At 45.1% G+C, this 27913-nt stretch overlaps 1 protein-coding gene across 2 annotated transcripts in view; it reads left to right on the top strand.

Moving 5' to 3' along the window:
• UNC13B (unc-13 homolog B) overlaps positions 1–27913 on the top strand; it is a 339965-nt gene that overhangs the window by 93954 nt on the left and 218098 nt on the right. For both annotated transcript variants that reach the window (XM_044276260.1, XM_044276259.1), the window contains exons 7-8: positions 13791–13864; positions 17303–17360. In XM_044276260.1, the coding sequence (XP_044132195.1) occupies positions 13791–13864; positions 17303–17360 (132 nt within the window). The remainder of the gene's footprint in view (positions 1–13790; positions 13865–17302; positions 17361–27913) is intronic.

Genomic DNA, 27913 nt, shown 5'->3' with positions numbered 1-27913 from the left:
TGCTGACTGGGTCAATTGGGAGGAGCCATCAGAGGCATCAATGATGGGGTTCAAAGTGACATTGAGGTCTCCCCCAATTAATCTAATCCCTTCTGCGAATAACTCAAGTTTATTCAGTGTGGTCTTGATCCATTGCTTCTGACCACGGTTAGGGCTGTACAAACTGGCAAGCGTAACCTTTTGTGTGCCAATGAGGCCTTTCACGAATATGAAGCGGCCCTCAGGGTCCGTCAGGGTAGATATCAATGTAAATGGTACTCTCCTAGAAATTGCAATACCCACCCCTCTCTTTGCTTTTTCAAAGGCACTAAAATACCAGTGCTGAAAGTATGGGTTCTGCATTTTGGGTATATGAGTCTCTTTAAAATGCAGCTCCTGAAAGAAGCAGATATCCGTATTATTCTTTTTTAACAGACGGATGACCTGAGAGCGCTTTTGTGGGGTGTTAAAGCCCCTGACATTGTACGTTGTACATTTAAAGGGAACCTGTCACCCAAAAATCGCCTATTAAGCTGTTTACAGTACCTTATAGTGCTGTATAGTCGTTTCCTGATGCACTTTTTGTTAGTTTTGCAGCATGTATGCTCAGTCAGAAATCGATGTTATATTCAGCTGCTGCCCCGTGCTTCAAGTCAGGCTTGAAGTCACGGGGGCAGCGGCCTCGGCGTCTTACATGGCCCTCTCCCCGCCCCCTGCCTCTGTGACTGACAGCCGAAATCCGATTCCGGGACCGCGCTCAACGGCCGCATGCGCAGTAAAGGGCGGCAGGAGCGCGGTCCCGGCTGCCGCGCGTACTACGCGCCGTCTTACTTTCGCCGCACTGCGCATGCGCCCGACATCCTGTATCAAACGCGCCCGCGCCCGGCATCTGGGCGCGGGCGCGTTTGATACAGGATGTCGGGCGCATGCGCAGTGCGGCGAAAGTAAGACGGCGCGTAGTACGCGCGGCAGCCGGGACCGCGCTCCTGCCGCCCTTTACTGCGCATGCGGCCGTTGAGCGCGGTCCCGGAATCGGATTTCGGCTGTCAGTCACAGAGGCAGGGGGCGGGGAGAGGGCCATGTAAGACGCCGAGGCCGCTGCCCCCGTGACTTCAAGCCTGACTTGAAGCACGGGGCAGCAGCTGAATATAACATCGATTTCTGACTGAGCATACATGCTGCAAAACTAACAAAAAGTGCATCAGGAAACGACTATACAGCACTATAAGGTACTGTAAACAGCTTAATAGGCGATTTTTGGGTGACAGGTTCCCTTTAATTGACGACATCATTGCGAGAATAGGGTATCCTTGGAACCGGAGAACTCCAGTCATACACCTCGACCGCATCTAGGGAGTGAACCAATAACGTCACAACTAAAGATTCTGTCAACATGACAAATAGAACAGTGCAATGGCTCCCATGCCAGCAACACCGCAGCAGGTCACTTAGCTGCAGTGAAGCGGGCGTGAACAGCCATGCAACCAGGCACATGTACCAGGTTTGTGCCATTGTAACCCTGGTAGGTAGGGGGGATGCAATATGGAACCACATTACTCAATGGTGTCCACAGTGCACCACCTGCTGGACTGGTGCGGAATAGCACCTTACAGATATTGGTCTAAGTGAATGCAGAGAAGTGGCACTGCAGGGTAAAGTATCTACCCTGCGGAGTACAACAAGAACAGGAACTCATCAATACTTTTGACAGACAGGTATACTTGCAGCCTCATGGTATTGCAAAGATCAGCATGAACCTGTCCTTCCCTGGAATCTGTGGGAAGTCACTCTTGTGAATTAGGTAGAGCCACTGGACAGTCTCTAGAACTTCAAGTGTCTCTTGATCTGTGCTGGTTCTTCCTCTTTTGTGAAGCTTTGAGCCAACCTGCGGCCTCTGGTAGTTCTGGCAGCTGTGTCCCGATGTCGGCAGATGGCAGCCAGGATGGCACATCAAGCGGGTCCGTCTGTAACAGCTCCCAGGCAGCCTGGAGGTCTTGAGGCAGGCGAATGGTACAGCGCTTCCCATCCACAGCGAATGTAAGGCCGAAGGGGAATAGCCATTTATACGGCACCTTGTGATGGCGCAGATGCTCTGTGAGGGGCCGCAGCGCCCTCCGTTTATTCAAGGTAGAGGACGCCAGATCCTGGTAGATGGAGATTTTGGCGCCTTCGTACAGGATTTCTCTCCTGTTTCTAGCGGCCTGCATTAGCGCAGCGGTATCCACATACCTCAATAGACCGCATACAACGTCTCTAGGGTTCTCCTTCTCCTTCGGCTTCGGCCTGAGCGCTCTATGAATGCGCTCAATCTGGATCTCGGCTGTGCTGGAGCTTCCCAGGAGTAGGGAGAAGATGGCGCCTGCGGCTTCTGGTAAGCCCTCGTGTGCGATGCTTTCAGGCAGGCCGCGGATGCAGAGGTTCTTTCTCCTATTCCGATTCTCCTGGTCTTCAATAAGGGAGTACGCTGTGTCCAGGGAGGCTGCTAAAGCCATGGTGTTGTCGCATGCAGTTCTTACATATTTCGTGATGGACGCCTGGTTGTCCTCCAGCGTTTCCACCCTCCCGCCAATATGCTTCAGGTCAGCTTTGATTTCCTGCAGCTCCTGTACAACTGGGGTGAGGGCCGCCGATAACGCCTGCTGCAGGAACTTCCTTGATATCGGAGCAGCACTTTGTGAAGCGGGGCATGCTTCCCGGTCATTTATGGCCTCTTCATCATCCTCCGATTCTCTGCCCCAGTCATCAGTTTCCGGCGGCGCCATCTTAGGGCCGGCCGGCGCTGGAGCTGGAGACTTCTTATTCAGGTATTTCTCCATGTCGGATACCCCGCGCTCTGGTTTGCTGGCTTCAGTTTTCTCTCTGGGTATGTATCTACCCACTTTTCCCATTCTTGAGCGATTTAGACCGCAAAATTTACCAGTTAGCAGAGTGGTGAGGAGGAGAGCTCTCCTACATACGTCCGGCCAGATCTGCAGCCAGGCTCCGCCCCCTATAGCAGTTATATTCTTGTACATAGGAGCAGTATTATAGCAGTTATATTCTTCTACATAGGAGCAGTATTATAGTAGTTATATTCTTGTACATAGAAGGCAGTATTATAGTAGTTATAGTCTTGTACATAGGAGCAGTATTATGGTAGTTATATTCTTCTACATAGGAGCAGTATTATAGTAGTTATATTCTTGTACATAGGAGCAGTATTATAGTAGTTATATTCTTGTACATAGGAGCAGTATTATAGTAGTTACAGTATATTCTTGTACATAGGATGCAGTATTATACTAGTTATATTTTTGTACATAGGAGCAGTATTATAGTAGTTATATTCTTGTACATAGGAGGCAGTATTATAGTAGTTATATTCCTGTACATAGGAGCAGTATTATAGTAGTTATATTCTTATACATAGGAATAGTATTATAGTAATTATATTCTTGTACATAGGAGCAGTATTATAGTAGTTATATTCTTGTACATAGGAGGCAGTATTATAGTAGTTATATTCTTGTACATAGGAGGCAGTATTATAGTAGTTATATTCTTGTACATAGGAGGCAGTATTATAGCAGTTATATTCTTGTACATAGGAGGCAGTATTATAGTAGTTACATTCTTGTACATAGGAGGCAGTATTATACTAGTTATATTCTTATACATAGGAGCAGTATTATAGTAGTTATATTCTTATACATAGAAGGCAGTATTATAGTAGTTATATTCTTATACATAGGAGCAGTATTATAGTAGTTATATTCTTATACATAGAAGGCAGTATTATAGTAGTTATATTCTTATACATAGGAGCAGTATTATAGTAGTTATATTCTTATACATAGAAGGCAGTATTATAGTAGTTATATTCTTAACCATATTTCTTTTTATTGAAAGAAAGCAAAAGATCAGGGTCGAGACCCACACATGACAGTACAATGGTGATAACAAATTTCCATACGATCATTAAGCATACACGTCATATGTAGACAATACAAGCAATCTTGCCTTAGTTAGTAAGAAACATTAAATAAAAAGGTAAAAAGGAAAGAAGGGGAAGGAACAACCAGGAGGGAGGAAAGGGAGGAGGGGGGGGAAACGAGGAAGTGAGATAACTTCTGCTCTATCATGGAAAATTTCTATGGGCTTTCCATGGGGACCATAATTTTAAGAAGCGGGCACGTGAATTGGTCTCCCAATGCACAAGCTCCTCGAAACGGTAAATCTGGTCCACCTTGTCAGTCCACATATGGAGAGTCGGTGGGGAGTCGTTCTTCCACAAAAAGGGGATAAGTAACTTTGCCGCTGTAAGCAGCATCGTAGGGAGATCATGCTTAGAGGGAGTGAGAGAGCTGTTAGGGCACCATAATAGCACTAGTTTAGCATCTATTGATACCCTTGTGTTGCATATTTGGTTAACCAATGCCTCAATTGAATTCCAAAACGGTTGAATTTTGTGACAAAGCCACCAAATATGCGACAAAGATCCAATACCTGTACCACATCTCCAACACGATTCAGGGATCTCTGGGTTCAATTTATGCAAAAACTCAGGTGTCTTGTACCACCTACTGGGAAGCTTAAAGGAATTCTCCTGAATCCTCACACAACGACTGAAGCCGTGTGAGTGGGACAGGATGAACGCCTTCTCCGGCTCCGTAAGAGACATGGAGAGCTCCCGTTCCCAGGAGACCACATAATGTAGCTCTGGGGGTAATGAAGAGAGTATTTCTTTATACATCTGGGATAACGGTCTAAGGGGAGGTTTAGTAGCCAAAACCCTCTGTTCAAGCCAGGAGGGGGAACTACTACCTGCAAAGGGCCCAGTACACTTTTTAGTGTCTCGTTTAAAATCTGCTAAGTGGAAAAAAGGCGCAGCTTTAACCTCCGGGAGGTCCACCACTGAATCCCAGTTCAAACTGCCATCCGGGAGAAGGACATCCCGCAGAGAAATATCAGCGAGCTTAGACCAAATCCCGGAGGGGTTTAACACAGAGGGGTGGATGTGGCTCTGCAGTAAGTTAAGTGGCATACTAGGGTTAGGAAAATTAAAAATGCGAGACTGAACCATTTTGGACCATTCAACCAGCATCCCCTTCCAAACCGGAGAGGAGTAGTAGTGATTAGCCGAAATAGGCCTAATGCCCCACAAAGTAAGTAGTTCTTGGTTCGTGAACAGTACATTTTCAAGGCGAGAACAAAGGGAATTGGAGTGACGAGTCATGATAGCTACACATCTGCAGAGCTGTACTGCGTTATAATATAATTTCACATCTGGCATCCCAAAACCACCAAACCGTCTGTCCCTCGTGAGAACCGAATAAGCTATACGCGGAGATTTTCCGTTCCATAGGAAGCGTGTGAATACTCTCCGTATTTCTGTAAAATATGAGTTTGGCAACCAAATAGGGAGCACCTGCAGCAAATACAGAAATTTGGGAAGAATAAAGGTCTTAATGTAGTTCTTTCTCCCTATCCAGGAGACAAATGGAAGTCTCAAATTTTGTAGATGCTGTGGGGATGTGCTCGTGGTAGGCTACGGTAGCGGCGGCAGTATTGAGGCAATCATAGACAGTCTTTGTGATACACTGTGACTTTATTCACACCAACGGCATAACAGGCAATGTGCAGACCACACAGGTGCATATCCACATAGTGCATAAAACAAAAGTCCTTCCATAGAAAATAAACAGCAGGTTTGAGTCACCTTGTTTTGGACAGACCACAGCAGTTCTGCAGGCTTGTAAGCTATCTGCCTTTGTCTCCCTCAGGCCAGAGCCCCTTCGGCTCGTAGCACCACAGGTCCCAGGGCTATCCTTCAATGTGTGCTGCGCCCAGACTCTCCTTCACCAGCACTCACTCTGTCTGTGGAAATCTCCAGCACAGCAAGACACACCCCACCCCCATCATCAGCAGGCTGGGTTCTTAAAGGCCCAGCTCCACCAAAAACCTGGGCTGGCCGTGGGGAACAGTAAGAACCGGCCCGGACACGCTGCGCCAGCAGCATTCGCCGCTGTAACCGCAATGATCCGGTTCTTACTCCACCGAGGCCAGGACCTCTGGTGGCACGTATCGTCCGTCCATTATTATTCCGGGGACTCTCCTACAATGCGTACGCACTGTTTGCAGAAGCGGTATAAAGTTAAGGGAAGCCAGATCCTGTACATTTGCCGATATGTGAGTCCCCAAATACGCAATGTCTCTGGAGGCCCAAGCGAATGGAGTGGCACGCTTAATATCATTAATCACTGCCTGTGGACAGGAGATGTTAAGCGCCATGGATTTCCCATAATTAATTTTAAAATTGGATATAAATCCAAAGCTCTCGAATATAGTCAGTAATTTGGGTAAGGCCTCCTTAGGGTTGGAGATCACAACCAATAGATCATCCGCAAATGCTGCAGCAACATGTGTAGAAGCACCGATCTGAAGACCTTTAATATCCGGGTCTCCTCTTATTTTACACGAAAGGGTCTCCATTACTAAAACGAATAGTGCAGGAGAGAGGGGGCAACCCTGCCTCGTCCCGTTGGTGATGCGAAATGGTGGTGATAATGCACCGTTAACTTTGACCCTGGCAGAGGGGGATGAATACAAGGTATAAATGGCTGCAATGAATTGGTCTGGAAGACCAAACTTCGACAGGGTCCGCGACATATAGTGCCAGCTGACCCTGTCGAAGGCCTTTTCCGCATCGGTACTAACCAACACTAAGGGCTTAGAGGATCTTTTGGCCCAATTTACAAGATGAAGAAGCCGCACCGTATTATTGGACCCCTGTCTGCCATGGACAAAGCCAACTTGTTCCTCATGAACGATGTCAGGAAGAACATCCTGAAGCCTTGTAGCCAAAATCTTCGCCCACCACTTCACATCACAGTTAAGCAGAGAGATCGGTCTGTAGTTGCTGCAACAAGTTGGATCCTTATTCTCTTTATGCAGGACAGTGATGTGCGCCAATAAAGAGTGAGGAGCCAGGGAGCCTCCAGAGAGAAGATAATTGCACAAATCCCTAAAGCGGGGAATTAAAACGTCCTTAAAGGACTTATAATACGTGACGGAAAAACCATCTGGGCCTGGGCTTTTGCCCGAGGGGATGGACGTGAGCACCTTATAAATCTCAGAATCAGTAATGGGTCTAGTAAGCTGAGACGCCTTGGTTGAAGATATAGAGGGAAGGTCTAGAGTCTGTAAAAACTTATCCGTTGCCTCTGAAAGATCACCAGCCGTGGACCCCTCAGGGGAGGGCAAGTTTTATATAAGGCTTCATAAAAGGCGCAAAATGCCTTGGCAATATCCAGAGTGGATTTATGCATTTCACCTTTGGAGTCCTTAATAGAGGAAACAAAGGAGTCAGAGAACTGCTTCTTAGCAATCGCCGACATCAGTCTGTTTCCTCTATCTCCATGTGCGTATGCTTTAAAACGTGAGCGCAGGACCAGCTTAGCAGAGGTGACATTCAATAGATTTCTTAAGCGTACTCTGGCTTCAGTAAGATCTTTCAGGCAGCGCTTGGCCTGGGACTCCTTGTGAGAGGATTCAAGGCGAGCAATGTCTGCTAGCACAGCATCTAAGGCCTGCGTCCTCTGTTTCTTCACATGAGCTCCTAACGCGATAAGTTCCCCCCTAATTACTACCTTATGGGATTCCCACAGTATGGAAGGAGAAGGAGGGGAGTCGGGTGTATCATTAATTTTTAAAAATTCTGAAATTGATGTCTTAATTTTGCAAGCGTGGGTGGGATCCAAAATCAAGGTGTCGTTGAGACGCCATAAGCGTTCTTTTCTGACTGGTCCAGAGAGGGAGAAATTAATAATAACAGGCGCGTGATCGGATAATGTGATACTACCAATCCGGGCCCCAGAGACATTGCGTATATGTGAGTCAGACAAGAACAGGTAATCCAACCTATGGAAGGACGACTTGGCATGTGAGTAGTATGTATAATCCCTGCCACTGGGATTCAAAGTACGCCACACATCCCTGACCTTCAATTTTCGTAGGGAAGTTTTAAGCCTCTTCAAAAGCCTATAGGACACAGACGGTCTACCCACTGAGGTGTCCACCGCCGGCTCCAAGGCGACATTGAAGTCGCCCCCCAAAACTAGCAGTCCATCAGAGAAAGACGCCAATAAATCAAGGGTCTGAACGAGCCATGGTATTTGGCCCCTATTAGGCGCATATAGATTGGCGAACGTAACCGGTGAATCGCTTAATACACCCTTCACAAAAATGTACCGTCCCTCAGGGTCCGCTGAGGTAGCGGTGTGCTTGAATGGTAGATTTTTGTGCAGAGCCACACTAACTCCTCTACTAGCTGAGTCATTCGTGCTATGGAACCACTGAACAAATTTCTTAGGGGGGAGGTTGGGGATTCTACGTGTCCTAAAATGAGTCTCCTGCAGAAAGGCAACTGAGACTTTGTCCCTCAGGAGAAGAGAAATAATTTGAGACCGTTTGCATGGCTCGTTCAGCCCATGAACATTTAGGGAGGCGACTACAATGGAAGACATATCATATACGTTCATGAGAGAAATAGTACCAAATACCCAGGAAAGCAATAAAGAGCACATAGTATGCATGAGCAGAGTAAGGAATATGAGGAAAAAGGGGGAAAGGCAAAAATAAACAGAAAATAAGAGATATAACAACCAACATGTGAAGCTGGTAGAAAACCAGCACAAAAAGAGAGTGAGTGCTTCACCTATCACCATCCAAGACAGGGTTGGATTGGCGAGGGGGCAGGTAAAGCACCTCTAGGTCTACTACAAAAAAGGAGACCAAAGACATAAAACATTTCCAGCACCGGAAACGATCCGGTCATTCCCCTGCAGTTGGGGAGAAAAGATTGCCTACTGGGAGGCAGAGTTCCAAAACATCAGAAAAGAGTCCCGATTAAAGCATGACTTCTTATAAAAACACTAGGCCAAAAACGTAGAACATTGCAAAAAGCAAGATGATCAGAAAAGGCCTCAACCGTCTATGTAAACAATAAGCTATGTAGCTGAGAGACAGTCATCTCCAATGTAGAAAAGGAAGGCAAGATACATTATTAGCAGCTCCTGCTAGCAGGCAAAAACAACCAACGTCACCCTGGCCTGGGCTCATGTGAGGGCCCTGTCCATCTTGCTGCGACCCACGCGGTCTGGCTTACTTGCGGATGCCGTCTGCCAAGGAGACACCCGCGGCGGGATAGGCAAGGGGCCATCTTGGTCGGCTGGTAGCCACGAGGGAATCTCCACCGGAGGGACATCAAGGGACCTCCAAACTGACTCCAGGTCTGCAGGCGATCGCACTGTGAGCAGCTTTCCATTCCTAGAGACCGCCAGCCCAAAAGGGTAAAGCCACCGGAACGGAGTCGACGTCTTCCTGAGGACTTCTAGGAGAGGCTTGAACAGGCGCCGCTTAGCCAGGGTGGATGGCGCCAGATCCTGGAACATCTGTATCTGCGCGTTTTCGTATTCTAGCACCTCCATCTCTCTTTGCCTTTTTAAGAGGGCTGCGGTGTCTACATAGCTCAGTAGACCGCAAATTACGTCACGTGGTGGCTCTTGTGGTTTAGGCCTAGGGCGCAGCGCCCTGTGTATGCGCTCCACCACGATCCCCTCCGCTCTGTCGGGCCCCAGCATAGTGGAGAACAGCTCACGCGCCACAGTCGGTAAGGCCTCTGCTGCTATCGACTCAGGAAGGCCGCGTATGCGTATATTGCGCCGGCGGCTCCGGTTCTCCTGGTCCTCCAGTTTCAGGAAGGCCTCATTCAGTAGAGCCTTATGGGATGCTAGCACTTCTGATGCTTTACCTTCATAGGTTAAGATGGCGTCTTGCGTACCCTCCAGCGTGACCACTCTCTGGCCCAAATGCTTCATGTCATCTTTGATGTCCGCCAAATCCTGCTTGAGAGGTGTAAGGGCCGACTCAAGGACCCGGCGAAGGGTCCGCTCTGATAGAGGCGGATCTCTGGGCCTCCTGTCTGAGGCATCAGAGCCGCTGCCCGCATCGGACACCTCTCCTGCGTCAGAGTCCTGTGCAATAGATGCCGCCATATTGGCGCCTTTCTGTGCGGCAGCTCTCGGCGTTTTTCGGAGAAATTTCTCCATCTCAGGCTGTCTGGAGCGCTGTGGGGTAGACTCTGAGCTTCCTCTTGTCTTTTCTTTGCCAGTTTTCCCCATAATCAGGTAAAATCTAAGCTTTTATTGGGTAAATGAGCCGGAATGCTGGAGGAGCTCAAGCTCGTGCGGCCATTCAGCAGCGTGGCTCGGCTCCGCCCCCCAGTAGTTATATTCTTATACATAGGAGCAGTATTATAGTAGTTATATTCTTGTACATAGGAGCAGTATTATAGTAGTTATATTCTTGTACATAGAAGGCAGTATCATAGTAGTTATATTCTTATACATAGGAGCAGTATTATAGTAGTTATATTCTTATACATAGGAGCAGTATTATAGTAGTTATATTCTTATACATAGGAGCAGTATTATAGTAGTTATATTCTTATACATAGGAGCAGTATTATAGTAGTTATATTCTTGTACATAGGATGCAGTATTATAGTAGTTATATTTTTGTACATAGGAGCAGTATTATAGTAGTTATATTCTTGTACATAGGAGGCAGTATTATAGTAGTTATATTCTTATACATAGAAGGCAGTATTATAGTAGTTATATTCTTATACATAGGAGCAGTATTATAGTAGTTATATTCTTATACATAGAAGGCAGTATTATAGTAGTTATATTCTTATACATAGGAGCAGTATTATAGTAGTTATAATCTTCTACATAGGAGCAGTATTATAGTAGTTATATTCTTATACATAGGAGCAGTATTATAGTAGTTATATTCTTGTACATAGGAGGCAGTTTTATAGTAGTTATATTCTTGTACATAGGAGCAGTATTATAGTAGTTATATTCTTGTACATAGGAGCAGTATTATAGTAGTTATATTCTTATACATAGAAGGCAGTATTATAGTAGTTATATTCTTATACATAGAAGGCAGTATTATAGTAGTTATATTCTTATACATAGAAGGCAGTATTATAGTAGTTATATTCTTGTATATAGGAGCAGTATTATAGTAGTTATATTCTTGTACATAGGAGCAGTATGATAGTAGTTACATTCTTGTACATAGGAGGCAGTATTATAGTAGTTATATTCTTGTACATAGGAGCAGTATTATAGCAGTTATATTCTTGTACATAGGTGCAGTATTATAGCAGTTATATTCTTATACATAGGAGGCAGTATTATAGCAGTTATATTCTTGTACATAGGAGTAGTATTATAGCAGTTATATTCTTATACATAGGAGGCAGTATTATAGCAGTTATATTCTTGTACATAGGAGTAGTATTATAGCAGTTATATTCTTATACATAGGAGCAGTATTATAGCAGTTATATTCTTGTACATAGGAGCAGTATTATAGCAGTTATATTCTTGTACATAGGAGCAGTATTCTAGTATCTGTATACTTGTATATAAGGGTCGGTATGGGTGCAGCAACATGTGGCGGATATGCTTTTCCACAGTAGAAATACATGTGTAAAACCTCTACCATAAATAGATAAGATTGTTTAGAAAGAATTCTACAGCAGAACCAGTATATAACCTGCAGTGTGGATTTTATACAATACGAAGCGTGAAATCCACTGCGCATCCAAATGTAACTCAAGACATTTTTTCCGTGGATTGTGCTGCAGGTTTGGAGTAAAATCTGCAGCGGGTTTTCCTTGCCAAAACGTGTCTTTTGTGGATGTTCTCTTGAGTAGTTAGCGCTGATGTAGTAATTGTTGTCAGCTGAGATTGGGGGTGACACTTGGCATCAGACCGCTCACCGTCAGTGGAAAGCAGGATATGAAATCTTTGTTCTTTCCTGAGGCAGTGCAGGGACACCATCTTTATTCATTTCTGTTTTCAGGAAAAGTTAATCGTGGACATATTTTTACGGACAACTTGGAAAACAATAGTAAATTCTAAAGATTGTGAGTGGTATGACTATAAGCCGGAATACTTATGTCCACACATTCACTAGTACATACACTGCACTGTAATTAAATGGTTGTTAATATACTCACAATAATCTATACGACCTCCTCCAACTTCTGGTTCTCACAGACGCATCTATTTCTTTTTCACAGACTTTTTATCCATTAGGAGCAAAAAAATTAAAGTATCTATATAACTTTCTTTTTTACCAGGTAATGTATGGTTACTGTAGTTGTTGTGTATCAGGTCAGCAGTATTCTGGACACTTGGGTCTTATGGGATTTGCATGTCCTTCCAGTGAGGGCCCAGACCAGCATCTTGTTCTTCTGGAGACCACTGGCTCCACCCAGTAACTTCTTGCTGAAAACCCCTTCATTATGTTCTCCTTGGCCGCTGCGTGGTATATCTTATCGCTCTTCTCCCTACAGGTGGCGCTCTGCAGCCTGAAGTTTTATCCATTGTGTAGGGGTATGTCGGGTGTGTGCAGATTGGCTTGCTGTGATGTGGTTTTTGTGCTGCTGCTATTTTGACATAATGTTGTGTCATTCGGGGAAAGATCAGAAGTGATTCCACAATCACTGGCTGAAAAGTGATCGCAGTTGAGTCTAAGGCCCCTTGCAGACGAGCGTGTCCGGATTAGGTCCGGATGCGTTGTGGATGCTTCAGTGAAAACTGTGCGATTTCGCAAGCAAGTCCATTCAGTTTTCTTAGTGCTCAGTTGTTCAGTTTTTATCGTGCGGGCGCAATGCGATTTTAGGGTCCATTCACACGTCCGCAATTGTGTTCCGCATTTTGCGGAACGGAATTGCGGACCCATTCATTTCTATTGCGGCCCGGATCCGGAAATGCAGGCCCGCACTTCCGGGTCCGCATTTCCGTTCCCGAAAAAAATAGAACATGCCCTATTATTGTCCGCAATTGCGGACAAGAATAGGGCATTTTCTATTAGTGCCGGCAATGTGCGGTCCGCAAATTGCAGAATGCACATTGCGGGTGTCCGTGTTTTGTGGGTCCGCAAAACGCACACAGACGTGTGAATGGACCCTAAATGCGTTTTGCACGTGCATGATAAAAAACGGAATGTTCACAAACAACATCTCTTAGCAACCATCCGTTAAAAACACATGGCATTCGCACTTGCTTGCGGATGCAATGGGATTTTCACGCAGCTTCATTCACTTCATTAGTGGGTGCTGAATGCTGATACCTTCCTTGATCACCAAAATGAAATCGCAGAATTGCTCAGTTGTGTCCCTTTGTTTTTCACGGGTTCTGCTTTGTTCTCCTTGGAGAGCAGACAAGTTGGGTACAGGCTCATTGAAAGCTAAAGTTTATGCGCGGCCCTCTTTGCGTTCCCTTTATTTTCATTTTCGATGAAGGTTGCAGCACCCAACCCCCACTGATCAAAACTTCTCATGTGTCTCTGTGATGCATCAAAGATTTTCACAAAATGATTGGTACACGTTAAGCTTTATTTACATAGAACAAAAGGGTCAGATGTTGAACAGGGAGCGCCCCATGCACAGTAGATTGTCGGGCGGTCCTACCGAAAGCCTACAATCTTATTTGGGCTCTTGGCACCAACCACTTCTGAAATCAGGTAGGTTCCCCTGGAGTACTGCGTGCGGTTGGGTTTTCTGCGTGGTTCTGATGATTTGTGATCTATACTGTGCATGAAGTCCTTTAGCCTTATTGACCTCTCCATTATTCCAGGCGCCTTCTGCTGAAGACATCTGAATCACTTATCATTGAGGAGGATTTGCCTTTGCTCTAGCTTTCCCCCAGATATCCCAATGACCAATTTTCTGTGTCCTTCTTTAGATATCCCTGAAGAGGAGGCGAAATATTGGACCACGAAGCTGGAGGAGATTAACACCTTGGGAGAGGCCGGAGAGGTGGGTGTATTTTTAGTTCCTCGTTCTGTGTAGGAGGAGAAGAAGCCAAGGTCAGAAGCGTAACGTGCTGCGTCTCCCCGTCATCCAGATCTCTGTATCCATGGAATCATCTGCTTCCAGTATCCGCAGGGCATCGCGTCGTGTACTGCAGCCTGGCCGGATCTTGCAGTAATGAGAGGGATACAAAGCTTACATGTCATTGACTTAAATATAAGAATGTGTCCTTCACTTATCCTGTTTTCAGTAGTTTTCTTAAAGAGGTCTTCTGTCTTGAAGCTTATGTCCGCCATTCTGCACATGCGCAAAAAAATCTACTAAAAAGTTTAGTCACTTATCTAGTATTAATCTATAGTTCCTACTTGTATTATACTCTAGAGCTGCATTCACAATTCTGCAGGTTTTCCCAGTTTGTTCAGTGTCTGCTTGGGTGGACTAGGAACTTAAAGTGGCCCTGGAAATAAACCTAAAAGTGGCCCCTATGTTGCAGGTGGGTCCAAAATGACAGAAGGTGAAACAACACAAGTAGATGGGGCCAATACATGTGGGCAGGGTCAGTAATACCATAGTGCAACATAGAATATCATCCCACAGTGCAACACAAAATACCTCCCCAGAAGCTGTCCCTCTGTGGTGGCAATCAATAGCTTCCACGTTCTGTCCTCCTCATCCAAATATGGAGCGGTGGGCTTAGGAGATGAAAAGTGGGCCAGAGTACCAAGCCAGCCCTACCGTCAGCATGCTGCCTGGACCTCCTCTTAGGGCTCATGTGCACATGGAATGGACACGGAAAGAAAGTACGTTTGTGTGCATGAGCCCTTATAATGACCTCTCTAGTTCCCCTAATAGTATGTACCCCGCCAGTGGTACTGAGGAGGGCTCGGGTGGCCCTACAGGCATCTTCCCACAGGGAAAATTCCCTGTAAGGTCTAAGGCCAGTCTGCCCCTGAGTGTCTGTAAGGAACAGGTTCTGGGGATTAGCATTTTAGGAATTGTAGTCTTTACACCAAGCGTTGTGCCGTCATCTGGTGTAATGAGAATAAGCAGCTGTTTGGGGTGTTTCTTTCCATTATCAACTTTAGAATTGTGAATTCTGCTCTGGAGTATAGCACAGGGTTTTACTCCATTAACCTCACCAATTTGCCTGTGTTTGGCTGCAGCGACTGCCTGTTTGTCAAGTATTGTGTGGTTGTTTGCACAACACTTCGATGGCCACCACTGCAGCAGGCGCCCAGAAGTTGCACACTCTTTCCGTACACTGTAGAGAAGTCTTAAAGGGGTTATCTTGGCTAGTACCTAAATTGGCTCTTCCAGCTAACCTCTACTTGCCCTTTCTGTGTCTCCGCCGATTCCGCTCTCCTATCCGCGATCACGTGACCGTCCGACTGGCTGAGGGTTCTCCCGCTGACGTCACGATCGGATGTGCTCCTAATTCTTCCAAAAACTCTGCTTCCTGTTAGTGATGGGAGACATTATTTACGTTAAGAGTCTGAAAACCCATCCCGATTGTACCCTGCTGCTGGCACAAGTGCCTGGCGTAATGCAAGAGAGGCCTCCGATGCATGTATAGAGCCCGGCAGTGGTGTGAGGAGGACTAGGTTTAAAGGGAATGTAAATGAGTAATGTCTCAATTTACAGACAGAAAGGAGAGCTGCTGAAGGCTAAAGGGGTACTGCGGTTAGGATAGGGGGTTAACTGCTAGATCGGTAGGGATCCTCTGTGACCATGAGAATGGAGACCCTGCGTTTCCCGTTTGAATGGAGCAATAGTCAAGTGTGCATACTTTTCCCTCCATTCAAAGTCCATAGGACTACCTGTGATAACTGAGCGCTGTACGCTGGCCCTGTCTGGCAGTCCTATAGAGATGAGTGGGGTGGCCGTGCACATGGTCAACCTGCTGCTCAAGTCATGCGGGGGCACGGGATCCCACTTACCCCTGCCCTTTATTTTGCATTAGAGCGGGGTCACGTGAGCTTATTGTTGTGACTTGAGAGCTTTCAAAACCTAAAATCTTCCAAGTAAAGCAGAATTTGTCTTTTCTTCTTACCCGGCAATTATCCTCCCACAGCTCGCAGCAGCGCTCATCACACAGCAAATAATAGTAACTCGCCTCTCGCTGCGAAGGCAGCCGCTTGCTGGGCGCCTATGTGACACCGCACATGTTGGATACCTCCTGTATACAGCACAATTACAGGGCACGTCACAGCAAACGTGCGTTTTTTACCCAGAAAACACTCCCTCTTCTGTCCCATTCCCCACAAAAGGGTAATGGCGGGTGGGGGTTCATGGGTCTGTAAGTTCATCAGTGCAATTTGCTAGAAATCGACGACTGAAACAGACGTATGAATATTTATTTTTCAGGAACAGCACCACTCCTGTTTTTTAGGCTGTTCCTGGTATTGCAGCTTAGCCCAGTTCCCTTCAGGAAGACTGGACTGCAATACCGTGGGCAACAGTGGCGCCTAGTGTGGAAGTAATGTGGTTGGCATCTGTCTGAAGGGACCTTCGATAATCAAACGTTAGGCTAAGATCACAATGTCGCTCAATGTCAACTGAATGTGGCCGTTGTGATTTGCAAGTTAATGCAACGCGTCGACTATCGGGTGCAATTTTAGTAATTCGATGTAAGTATCTTAAAAGGCATCTGTCAGCAGCTTTGTACCTACGACACCGGCTGACCTGTTACATGTGCGTTTGGCAGCTAAAGACATCTGTGTTGGTCCCATGTTCATAAATGTCTGCATTGCTGAGAAAATGAAGTTGTAATATATGCAAATGATCCTCTAGGAGCAACGGGGGCGTTTCTGTTACACCTCGAGGCTCCGCCATCTCTGCAACTGCTGCTCCCTCTCTACTCCTGGAGAAGTCAGGACCAGGAGTGATCACATTTCCACTGCCTGGCCCTGTCAATCAAAGTACAGAGGGTGCGGCAGTTGCAGAGATAGCAGACCCTCTAGGTGCAACAGAAACGCCCCTGTTGCCCCTAGAGGCTCATTTGCATATATTACAACTTCATTTTTCTCAGCAATGCAGACATTTATGAACATGGGACCAACACAGATGTCTTCAACTGCTAAGTGCACATGTAACAGGTCAGCCAGTGTCATAGGTACAAATCTGCTGACAGATGCCCTTTAATGTCGCATAGTCATAGCCGCCATGCCGCTCTAGTCTAATACTGGTATGGACCATAGCTCTTGTTCAGTTATATGTTCACGGCCCAATGTGATATTTTTCCAGAAGCGCCCCCCTAGATTTCCATGAAGGGGAAAGTCCCCCCCACCGGTCCCGATACTTTTACAAAAATACACATACATCCCCCCTCTGTAGGGTAGATAGGAGGGGATTCATTCATTTCTTTCTTTATATATGTCTATATAACTGTATTACCTGTATGTAATATAACAGATCTTATACAGCGTCCATATGTCTCTCTTCTAGTATTCCTACACAGAAGATGTGCAGAATAAACCGCTGCCCATGGCCGTCTCTCAGTGCTGTAAGTTTTTACGCTTCTTCTGTAACTTCTCTTCCAGTGTAATGAATGCATATAGCTGATAAATGCTTGTCTGTCCCCCCCCCCCATATTAGAATATTAGGGGGGTCTTGATCACAGATGTGTACAACTACCTGCCCGTGTCTGTATGAAACTGCTAGCGCATGTGATTTAAAACTGCAAAAAATTGCATACGTGGTTTTATGCAATTTTGGTTGTGCAATATCATGGAGTTTCTGCCGCACATCGGCCTTAAAGGGGTAGTCCCATCTGGACATTTATGGCATATCGATAGGATACGCCATATATGTCTGATTGGTGTGGGTCACACCTATGGGATCTGATTCTGTTTCATGAAAGGCATCCCAATGTGAATGGAGAACACGTGACGCATATGAGGCCGCCCCTCATTCACCACTAAGTCCCTTAGTGGAAAAAGCTACCCATGCACAGCTTGCACTCCGTTCAGGGCGTGCTCCCATCCTTGAGATAGGAGCAGGTCCCTGAGGTGGGTCCTGCACCAATCGGACATTTATGGTATATCCTATTGATATGTCATGAATATCCAGCTGGAGCAACCCCTTTAAGCTTGCCATATAAATCAGATTAATATTGGCCAAATATGTCTGGCTGAATAACATGAATGGGGTTTTCTACTTTTGCCCCTGATGGCAGATTTCAAGGGTAAGATGGGTCGAACTGTTGGGTTCATTATACCTGAGCCTTTTGTTTTCAGGGTTAGGCTACATTCACACGACTGTATGTGTTTTGCGGTCCCCAAATTTTGGATCCGCAAAACACGGATACCGGCCGTGTGACTGTAGCCGGCCCTATGATAGAAATGCCTATTCTTGTCCGCGATTGCGGACAAGAATAGGACGTGCTATATCTTTTTTGCGGGGCTGCGGAACGGATCTACGGATGCATCTTTTTCGGCCCCATTGAAATGAATGGGTCCGCACCCTTTCCGCAAAATTGCGGAACGGATGCGGAGCCAAAAATACGGTCGTGTGAATGCACCCGCCTGTCAGCAACTTACACCACTCCCCCTCCCGAGAACACATGCATGCTTGACCAAGCTGAGCATGCGTGTTTATTGGGTGAGGTTGTGGGATCTCGAGGAATCTGTCAGCCAAACGACTTCTTTGCAAACAGCTATCCATGATGTATGGCCGGATTTACTGACGTGGTTTGTAACAGCCAGGTTAGCCTAAAGTATCAGACAGTTTACCCCTCCTCCGCCATGGCAGCCATCAGCACTGTAGAGGTTAAAGTCTTGTGATTTTTTTTTTTTTTTTTCCTTTTATTCCATAATTTTATGAATAGCTCAGGATCTGAAGCCTTCCTTGTTCCTCTGTACAAATCCACATAAACTGTAAACCTTCTCAGCAAAAGACAGAAACTAAAAATGTAAACGTCCCCCCCCCCTGCCCCTGCAGATATTACCTTGGCGTCTGCGGTGATAAACAAGCGGCGGGTAAGCGCTGCCGCCCGCATTACACGCCGCACATGATCCTGTAGGTTTTGTGTGCCGCAGAATAAAAATCCCACTTTGAATACAATTTTTCAATTATATTTATTTCACCAATTAATAAGAGGCCGGCTCCGGGGGCAATGGCTCGCCGCCTCCGCTCCACTGTCTCCGTTTATTCTGCATAATTTAATAAGTTCTTTAAAAGGAGCAAAAATGACTTCTGTGTCGGGGAAGACGCCAGACGATGGGACCAAGCTGCCGTCTATTAACCATTTCATTCAGAATTGCAGATCTGTGGGTTTCTAGTAGACTTTGTGTTTGAAATCTGCACCATTTTTAATCTCTCAGTGGATGGAAATGTTCCTTTTTTATATAGGCAGATATGGAAAAACCGTGAAGATCTAACATTTGTCACTTGTGAGGGTCTGTTACTATGTATGCAGTCTGGGTAAGCCAGTTGGATGCATTTTAGAGCCCTTTATGTGTGATACTAGAGCGGGCAATGAATGGCAATGAGTAACAGTAATCACTGCTGTATGGGGATGAATGATCGTCACTAGGATCAGTTTGTCCCCATACAGTTCCTTTGTGTGCCGGCTGCACTCCCTGTTTACACAGGCCAGTACCTTTCATCTGGATAGGTGATCAGTGGGGGTCCAACAGCCAGGACCCCTGCCGATCAGCTGTTTGAGAAGGCACTGATGCTCCTGTAAGTGCATTGTATAGCGGTTGTGCTTGGTATTAGGCCATGTGACCGATGTACGCGAGGTCCCTGGCCTAGAGAATGCTGTGAGAAGGCTAGTGCCTTCTCAAACAGCTGATCGGAGGGGGTCCTGGCTGCGTCGGACCCCCACCTATCAGATACTGATCCAGAAGTTAGGTCTTCAGTCAAAAAGTCTTGGAAAACCCCTTTAACGAAGCCACGGCATCCAGTGACAGCATGTTTTTGTGGTAAAATCGTGTGGCCATTAGCTGTCGCAGGTGGGCATGACTTGGCCACTTGTGACTAGCTGCGCTGTTTGGCTGGACTAGAAATCCTCAGGGTACGTCCACAGGGGACATCATTTGCTGCATGTTTTCCATGGATTTCGCCCTATGCAACTCCAAGGGTGAAATCTGCAGCATAGATTGAAATTTGCTCCGCAGGCCGATTTTATCAGCAGCGTGTGGATGAGATTTGCTAAAATCTCAGCCACTTTTATGGTACTGTAATATTGAATACTCACCGCATGCAAATGCAAAATGACCAGTCCACAGCGCATCCGTCCCGTGTTGACGTACTGTTAGTGGGGCCTCAAATGCAATGTTTCTTCTGCACTTTGCTGGGGCCGCTTTATTAAGTCCATATGGAAATAGAAGACATAACAGTGCATTTTTATGGCAGTTTTTTTTTTTTTTTTAAAGAGAACCTTGACATGTCTATTTTAATAGCTACATGCATTTCCCATGTAATAACACTTCTGGAGCATCTATTCTTATGGCTCTATGTTGTGCCATTCCTTTATTATTCCTACTAGAAGTTATGAATGAATTGCTAGCAGTCTGCAGTAAGAGTACAGAGGGGTGGTACCCAGTTGGGGGGGTGTACCTGCACAGACTCACTCTATCCAATCAGTACTGCTATTTTCAGACTGTGCAGGTACACACCCCAACTGGTTACCTCCCCTCTGTACCCTTACTGCAGACTGCTAGCAATTCATTCATAACTTCTAGCAGGAATAATAAAGGGATGGCACAACATAGAGCCATAAGAGTAGATGCTCCAGAAGTGTTATTACATGGGGAAAGCAAGACGCTATTACAACAGGCACGTGAGGAGTGGTGACAGGTCCTCTTTAAGGTCTGTGGCACAACTAGCTCTCAGCATTTTTTTATTTATTTTTTTAAAGCATTTTCTCTCCTGATACATAACTAGAAAAAAAAACCACTTTAAAAATATCAATAAAAATAAGCCAAAGTAACACCATCCAAAATAACTGTCAAGGAAGCCTTGGGGTATGTTCACGCATCGGCATAAATGTCGACGTTATTTCAGCTGCAGAAATCCGAGGCTGATCCTCTGGTGTTGGCACGGAGGTTGTACTGTTGGGTTGCAGCAGAGCACGAGGCTTAGCCCCCCTGTCATTGAACAGAGCTAATCCTCAGCGTTTCCATGCGAATACGGAAAAATAAATAACATGCTATCTTTTTCTACGGCTAATTTTTTTATTTTTTTATTTCCGGTTACTGTGGCAAAAATCTTGCTGGATTTTTCTTGCAGCATGTGAGCAGGGTTGTGGAGACCTGTTCACGTGCATTGGATACGGCTTATCTGCATGTCAAATCCGACATGTCTGAATTCTCCAATGCGTGTAAGCCACACGCAGGGGTCAAATGAAATACGATGTACATATGTAGAAAGAGAATCCAATAAAATTTCGGAAATTGTCCCTTCCGCTTTATTAGCATGGGCAGTCCTGACAGTAGCAACTTATTTGGGATTTCAGTGGCGCCAGTAATCGCTCAATCGGGCTCAGGGTTGCCAACCGCAATTTTTTTTTTTCTGAACAACGTAGCCCAAAATCATGGACACCCAATATTTTTACGGAGAAATTGGAAAACCATAATGAATGATAAAGATTCTAAGTCATTCATGTCAATGGCTCAATATACTGATAACTCATTACCAGTAGTTACTGTGAGCTGTGAAATGATTACCAAAATAATGAACCACCAGTCTCCAAAAAATCACTGACACAAGAAAAAAAAGTTGCCTATTTTTACGAACTGTCCATAAATTTCTCGATGGTTGGCAACCCTGATCAGGATATTGATTTGGTGTTAGATCTGCAGCCTATATATATATATATATATATATATATATATGCCTATGGAAGCCTGTAGAGGGCGCACTTCTGTGATAGAATCATTGAGTCGATACAACGTCTTTTTCTTTTTTTCTTTACCTCGACCACAAATTATCGGACCCTTCCCTCTGAATCTATATATAATCCGTGACGTGCACGTCGCCATACTCCCACGTCTCCAGCAGATCCTCGAGGTGAATCACACGTTCGAGCCGCTCAGCAGACAAATCCTAAAATCGTGTAATGTAACTTTCCGAGAAGGGAAGACTCTGCTGACTCCACTAATTCTCCATTTAATACGTTCCTATAAGACCTCTTTTGATTTCCGTGACCTGACAGGGGCTGCGGCTGTTTAATCGGCTGATTAAAGCAGAAATCTGACGAGCCCCGGGGATGGGCCGCTCACTGCTCTCTGGGGGGGAAAGAAAGGATGAGGGCTTCCAACCAATGTATTTTGTGACACGCGAGAGAACCGTGTTCTCCGCCACTTTGTAATTAGGAGAGAGATCTTATAATTGAGGAGGCAGATGGCAGCTTCGTCGGGTGACAACACCATATTATTACCAGGGTCGGCATCCTGTTGTCATGGAGAAAATGAACTAGTGCAAGGCTATTTATTACACGTTCTGATCCAGCCCAGGAAGCGGATGATAGGAAGGGGTTAATTACGATAGAACGAGTTGACACGTACAATTTACAATTTAATATTTTTTTTTAGATGGCTTTGACATGACGAGGGAGCAGATGCAAATGAAAGAGAAAAAGTAGATTTAAAATAAAAATGTTTACATTAATTTTTTTTGCATATGCTTTAATAATAGAATCGGCATAATCCTGGAGCATTTCACATATAGGCCATTTATTTTCTGCTTGACATACATCGCCTCGTCAATGTGTCAGAAGCAGCAAGCGTGGTCCTGTTAGACATCGTGGATATATGCCGGCTGGGATTTCTATGTGATGCCTGGATAGATGGAAAATCACGGGAGCAGATCCCTGATTTCTTCTGAAGGGATCCGCTTTTAAGACGCTTATTTTCTGTCTCTGTCCCAGTTTGGCTATTGGCATGGTTGGGAATAGGAGTGAAGTTATAATAAATTGTAGAGTAATTGTAAAGTAGATTTTCAGGCTCCTCCTTCTTTGGGAGGCCCCTCCCTCTTTGGGAGGCTCCTCCTCTCAGTCTTTGTGCAGCAATCGCCTAATCTATTCTTTTTTTGTTTTCACCTTGGAGGTTTAGTTGCTTGTAGTTTTATAATTGCAATGTCTCCTGAGCGTGTGCGCTTTATGGAAAAGCCTGATCACGGAAAAGTCTGAACAAGCAGTGCTGCAGTGTAAAGCACAAGGATAGGCATTAGTCTTTACCAGTGAATGGGAAATGAGGACATGAAGAGCAATCTTCTTCCCCTCCACCTCACTGGTGGACTGGTTGCTTGTAGTTTATAATAATGGCAGCTTTTCTTTTGTAGCAGCCATGTCCTGGCACCACAGAAATGACAAATCTGCTAAACATCAATTTACGCCTCCAAAAATATGCAAATTTTACTTAACTGTAGAAAATTACAAATCTGTGGTCACAAGCATCAGTGATCCTATTTTATAAAAAAAATGAAAATCAAGAATTTTTCTGCCCTCCTTTTCTAATCAAACCCCAGCCCACGAGATGATTAGACAAGAAAATATATTAAAAAGTTATAAAGTTGCAGAACCTTTTATTATACAGTATAATTCAGATAATTCGGCCACTCTGGGACCACCATATCCAAGCATTGTAAGTAAACAATATATATAAAATATATATATATATACAGTATATATGGAAAAACAGGCAGCACCAACAAAACCAGAAATAGCAACAGGTGCAAAGCCCAATGGGAATAAGCAATTACCCAAAATATAAAATGGAAAAAGGGCAGCACTCCGAAAAATTAAAATTAAATAATTTTTATTCACCCATGTGGTACAGCAACATTTCAGCTCAGGATTTTTTCATCAGCAGATATGGACATAGAAGACGCTCAATCTCCAATAGGCTTCCCTCCTCCAACACAGCCTATGGGAAACCAAAAAGGTCGCACTGACTTCTCCGCTTCACATAAAAAAGAACATTTATTATACTCACAAACTTGTGTGCAGCATAGTAGAAAAACATAGTAGAAAAAAGTCATTTCATAGCCCGACCCGGGTTTCGCTTTCACGCTTCGTCAGGGGAGAATCCTTTTTTTCTAATGTTTTAGATTGGTTTTAGATTTTATTTTATTTTTATTCTATTTCCTGTACATTATTATGGGGGTAGACATCTTGTCTGAGCTGTTTAACAGCATTTAGGCTACTTTCACACCTGCTTTTAGGTGCGGATCCGTCTGGTATCTGCACGGACGGATCTGCACCTATAATGCAAACGCTTGTATCCGTTCAGAACGGATCCGTTTGCATTATCATGAACAAAAAAACAAAAAAAAGTCAGTTTTGACTTACATTGAAAGTCAATAGGAGGCGATCCGTTTTCAATTGCACCATATTGTGTCAGTAAAAACTGATCCGTCCCTATTGACTTACATTTTAAGTCAGGACGGATCAGTTTGGCTCAGTTTCGTCAGCAGCGTTTTGGTGTCCGCCTCCAGAGCAAACGGATGCATTCTGAACGGATCCTTATCCATTCAGAATGCATTGGGGCTGAACTGATCCGTTTCGGGCCGCTTGTGAGAGCCTTGAAACGGATCTCACAGACGGACCCAGAAACGCCAGTGTGAAAGTAGCCTTACCCTGGGTTCACACCTGAGCGTTTTACAGCGCGTTCAAACGCGCTGTAAAACGCTTAAGACATGAAAACCAATGCTTCCCTATGGGAAGGGTTCACACCTGGGCGTTTTACAGCACGTACGAACGCGCTGTAAAACGCCCGACGCTCAAACAAGTACTTGAGCTTCTTTGGGGCGTTTTGACGCGCGTTTGTGGCCATAGGACACTGCAGTCAATGACACAAACGCGCGTCAAACGCGCGTTTACTATTACAAAAAACGCGCATAAAAACGCGCGTAAAACGCGCGTTTGAGGAACGCTCAGGTGTGAACCCAGGGTTAGAGATATGCTTTACAGCAGCCACATGGGCCATAGACACTAATGATGGACAGAAGGGGACTCATTGACCTCTATGGAAGAGCTTTCTAGGCATGCTCTGTGACCTGTGCAGAGAAGTGGATGAGCTGTGATATCACTTTTTGTGAATGGTCGATCCGCTGTTATTTGTATATAAAGGGACACCTCTATTAACACCGGCGTTTTAGACGCCGGTCTTAATAAGCCCTTTACCTGGCGGTGGACGCACCAAAGTTATGAAGAGACGCCGGCCTCTACATAACTTCGACAGATCCTCTGCTGCTTCTAAATGTGAGACAGATACCTAGTTGTCTTACATTTAGACCATTTTCTACACCTAAAACAGGCTGTAGAAAATGGTAAATGAGACGGGCCTGCTGGCCTATCCCCTTCTCCGCTCACTTCTTTAGATCTGGCGTGATGGGGGAGAAGTCGCAGATTGCAGCACAAAAGACCTAATGTAGGCGTATTTCTGTTTCATAAATGACCTCAGTGTTTTCTGTCTTAGTATTCCTGTCTGTGAAGATAATGAGATGACTGCTGAAAAGTGATCTGGTGGAAGAAGTGGTGCCTGTTATTAGGTGTAATGGCCAGTGCGAAAACTGCAGGAATTAATTATAGGTGCTGATGTACTGTAGATAAAAAGTGGCATCACCAAAAGTTCTTTAAAAATATGATTTATATGACATAAAAACCTGATTTAAACAATAGGTCATTTTCTGATGACACATTCCCTGTTAAGGCCGATGTTTTAGGGGTCAATCTTAATATGAAGTATGGTGAAGTGCAGGCCACCTAATAAATGTTAGCCCATCTAGTGGCCTTCTTTTTTGAGATGTATGGAGAAAAACGTACACACGGACAGCAGCTAGATGTGCTCTGAGTGACTCCATAATGTCCTGGTAGGTGGTCACAGGTATCTGGAGCCATGCTGACTGCAGTGCACCCACAGCTGCTGGAGGGGGCGTGGGGAAGGGTCCATAGAGCGTACACAGCGATCGAGGTGGTCCCACAGATGCTCAATTGTGTTCAAGTCTGGGGAATAAGAGGGCAGGGGTTGTACTTGAAAATCTTGGTCATGCCCTTCCAACCAATGTCAGACATTTCCAGCTGTGTGCTATGTCGCATTGTCCTGCTGGAATATCCCATCTGCCCCAGGGAATACAATCAGCATGTATGGTTGTACGTGATCTGCAAGGATGGATTCATACCCAAATCGGTTGAGTGGCTTCCACATGGATGAGTGGTCCCAGAGAATACCACAAAAACATTCCCCAGACCATAACTCTGCCCCATCAGCTTGTGTTCTTCCACCAATGGTTGCAGGGTGTAAGTTCTCTGTTTCTCACCTGACACGCCAACGTCCATCCGTTCATGAAACAGAAAACGTGAATACAATCGGAGAAGACAACCCTTCACCAAGTCAGCGATACTGCTGCAAGTGAAGCTTTTTGCTACTGATGCATCTTCGTTGGCATAAGTCCAAAGACCATCTTTATGCTTTGTTGCCCCATATGCAGTAGGGTTCACTGAACCGCTGTTTTAGACACACATCTGGTAGCCCCCTGGTTGGCGGCTCCACTATATATATATATCTCTATCCCGGTGTGTGTGTGTGTGTGTATATATATATATATATATATATATATATATCTCTATACACTCACCTAAAGAATTATTAGGAACACCTGTTCTATTTCTCATTAATGCGATTATCTAGTCAACCAATCACATGGCAGTTGCTTCAATGCACGTAGGGTTGTGGTCCTGGTCAAGACAATCTCCTGAACTCCAAACTGAATGTCAGAATGGGAAAGAAAGGTGATTTAAGCAATTTAGAGCGTGGCATGGTTGTTGGTGCCAGACGGGCCGGTCTGAGTATTTCACAATCTGCTCAGTTACTGGGATTTTCACGCACAACCATTTCTAGGGTTTACAAAGAATAGTGTGAAAAGGGAAAAACATCCAGTATGCGGCCGTCCTGTGGGCGAAAATGCCTTGTTGATGCTAGAGGTCAGAGGAGAATGGGCCGACTAATTCAAGCTGATAGAAGAGCAACGTTGACTGAAATAACCACTCGTTACAACCGAGGTCTGCAGCAAAGCATTTGTGAAGCCACAACACGCACAACCTTGAGGCGGATGCCACAAAGCTCGAATCATTTCAAATTGGTTTCTTGAACATGACAATGAGTTCACTGTACTAAAATGGCCCCACAGTCACCAGATCTCAACTCAATAGAGCATCTTTGGGATGTGGTGGAACGGGAGCTTCATGCCCTGGATGTGCATCCCTCAAATCTCCATCAACTGCAAGATGCTATCCTATCAATATGGGCCAACATTTCTAAAGATGCTATCAGCACCTTGTTGAATCAATGCCACGTAGAATTAAGGCAGTTCTGAAGGCAAAAGGGGGTCCAACACCGTATTAGTATGGTGTTCCTAATAATTCTTTAGGTGAGTGTGTATGTGTATATGTATATATATATATATATATACTGTATAGGAATGCTTTATCATGCTGAAAGCAATTTGCGTGGTCATTCTAGGTGGCATTCCATATTAAGGGCAGATTATCCCATGAATGGTCAGATTTCCTTCAATTATCATGCGCCCTGGATTGGTTCTACCCTTTCATTTATATCCGGAGCTATAGCTGTACAGTGACAACTGCCTGGATACAATGGCATCATGTGTTGCATCTCGTTGTGATTTCTATCTTAAACATGGAGCATCGGCCATCTTTGTGCATCTGTATTGGTCACTCCATTCATGAAGACTGCACCTATTTTCCAGTACAGCTTCTAGTGTGGTCTGATTTAGATCAGCCCTTGTTTTCAGAAAAGCAAACCTGTCCCCGGAAAGTGGGCCAACTATTCTTATTGGAAGAGAAGGTTAGCGAGTCCCCGTTTTTAATTGAAGCCTTTTATGATTCTCTTTAAAGGGGCTGCAAAAACATGGCTTGTTTCTTCCAGAAAACAGCACCACACCTGTGCACAGGTTATAAGTGGCATTGCAGTTCAGGTCTATGGACTTCTAAGTAGCTGAACATGTGTGACTGCTTTTCCTGGAAGAAAGCAGCCATGTCTTTATAATCCTGGACAAGCCCTTGACTTGGCCGTATCATGTACTGCTGAG

Source organism: Bufo gargarizans, chromosome 1, assembly GCF_014858855.1.
Source record: "Bufo gargarizans isolate SCDJY-AF-19 chromosome 1, ASM1485885v1, whole genome shotgun sequence".
NCBI classification, from domain to species: Eukaryota; Metazoa; Chordata; class Amphibia; order Anura; family Bufonidae; genus Bufo; species Bufo gargarizans.
Note: the sequence above shows the minus strand (reverse complement) of the source record. Positions and strands in the feature narration are given on the sequence as shown.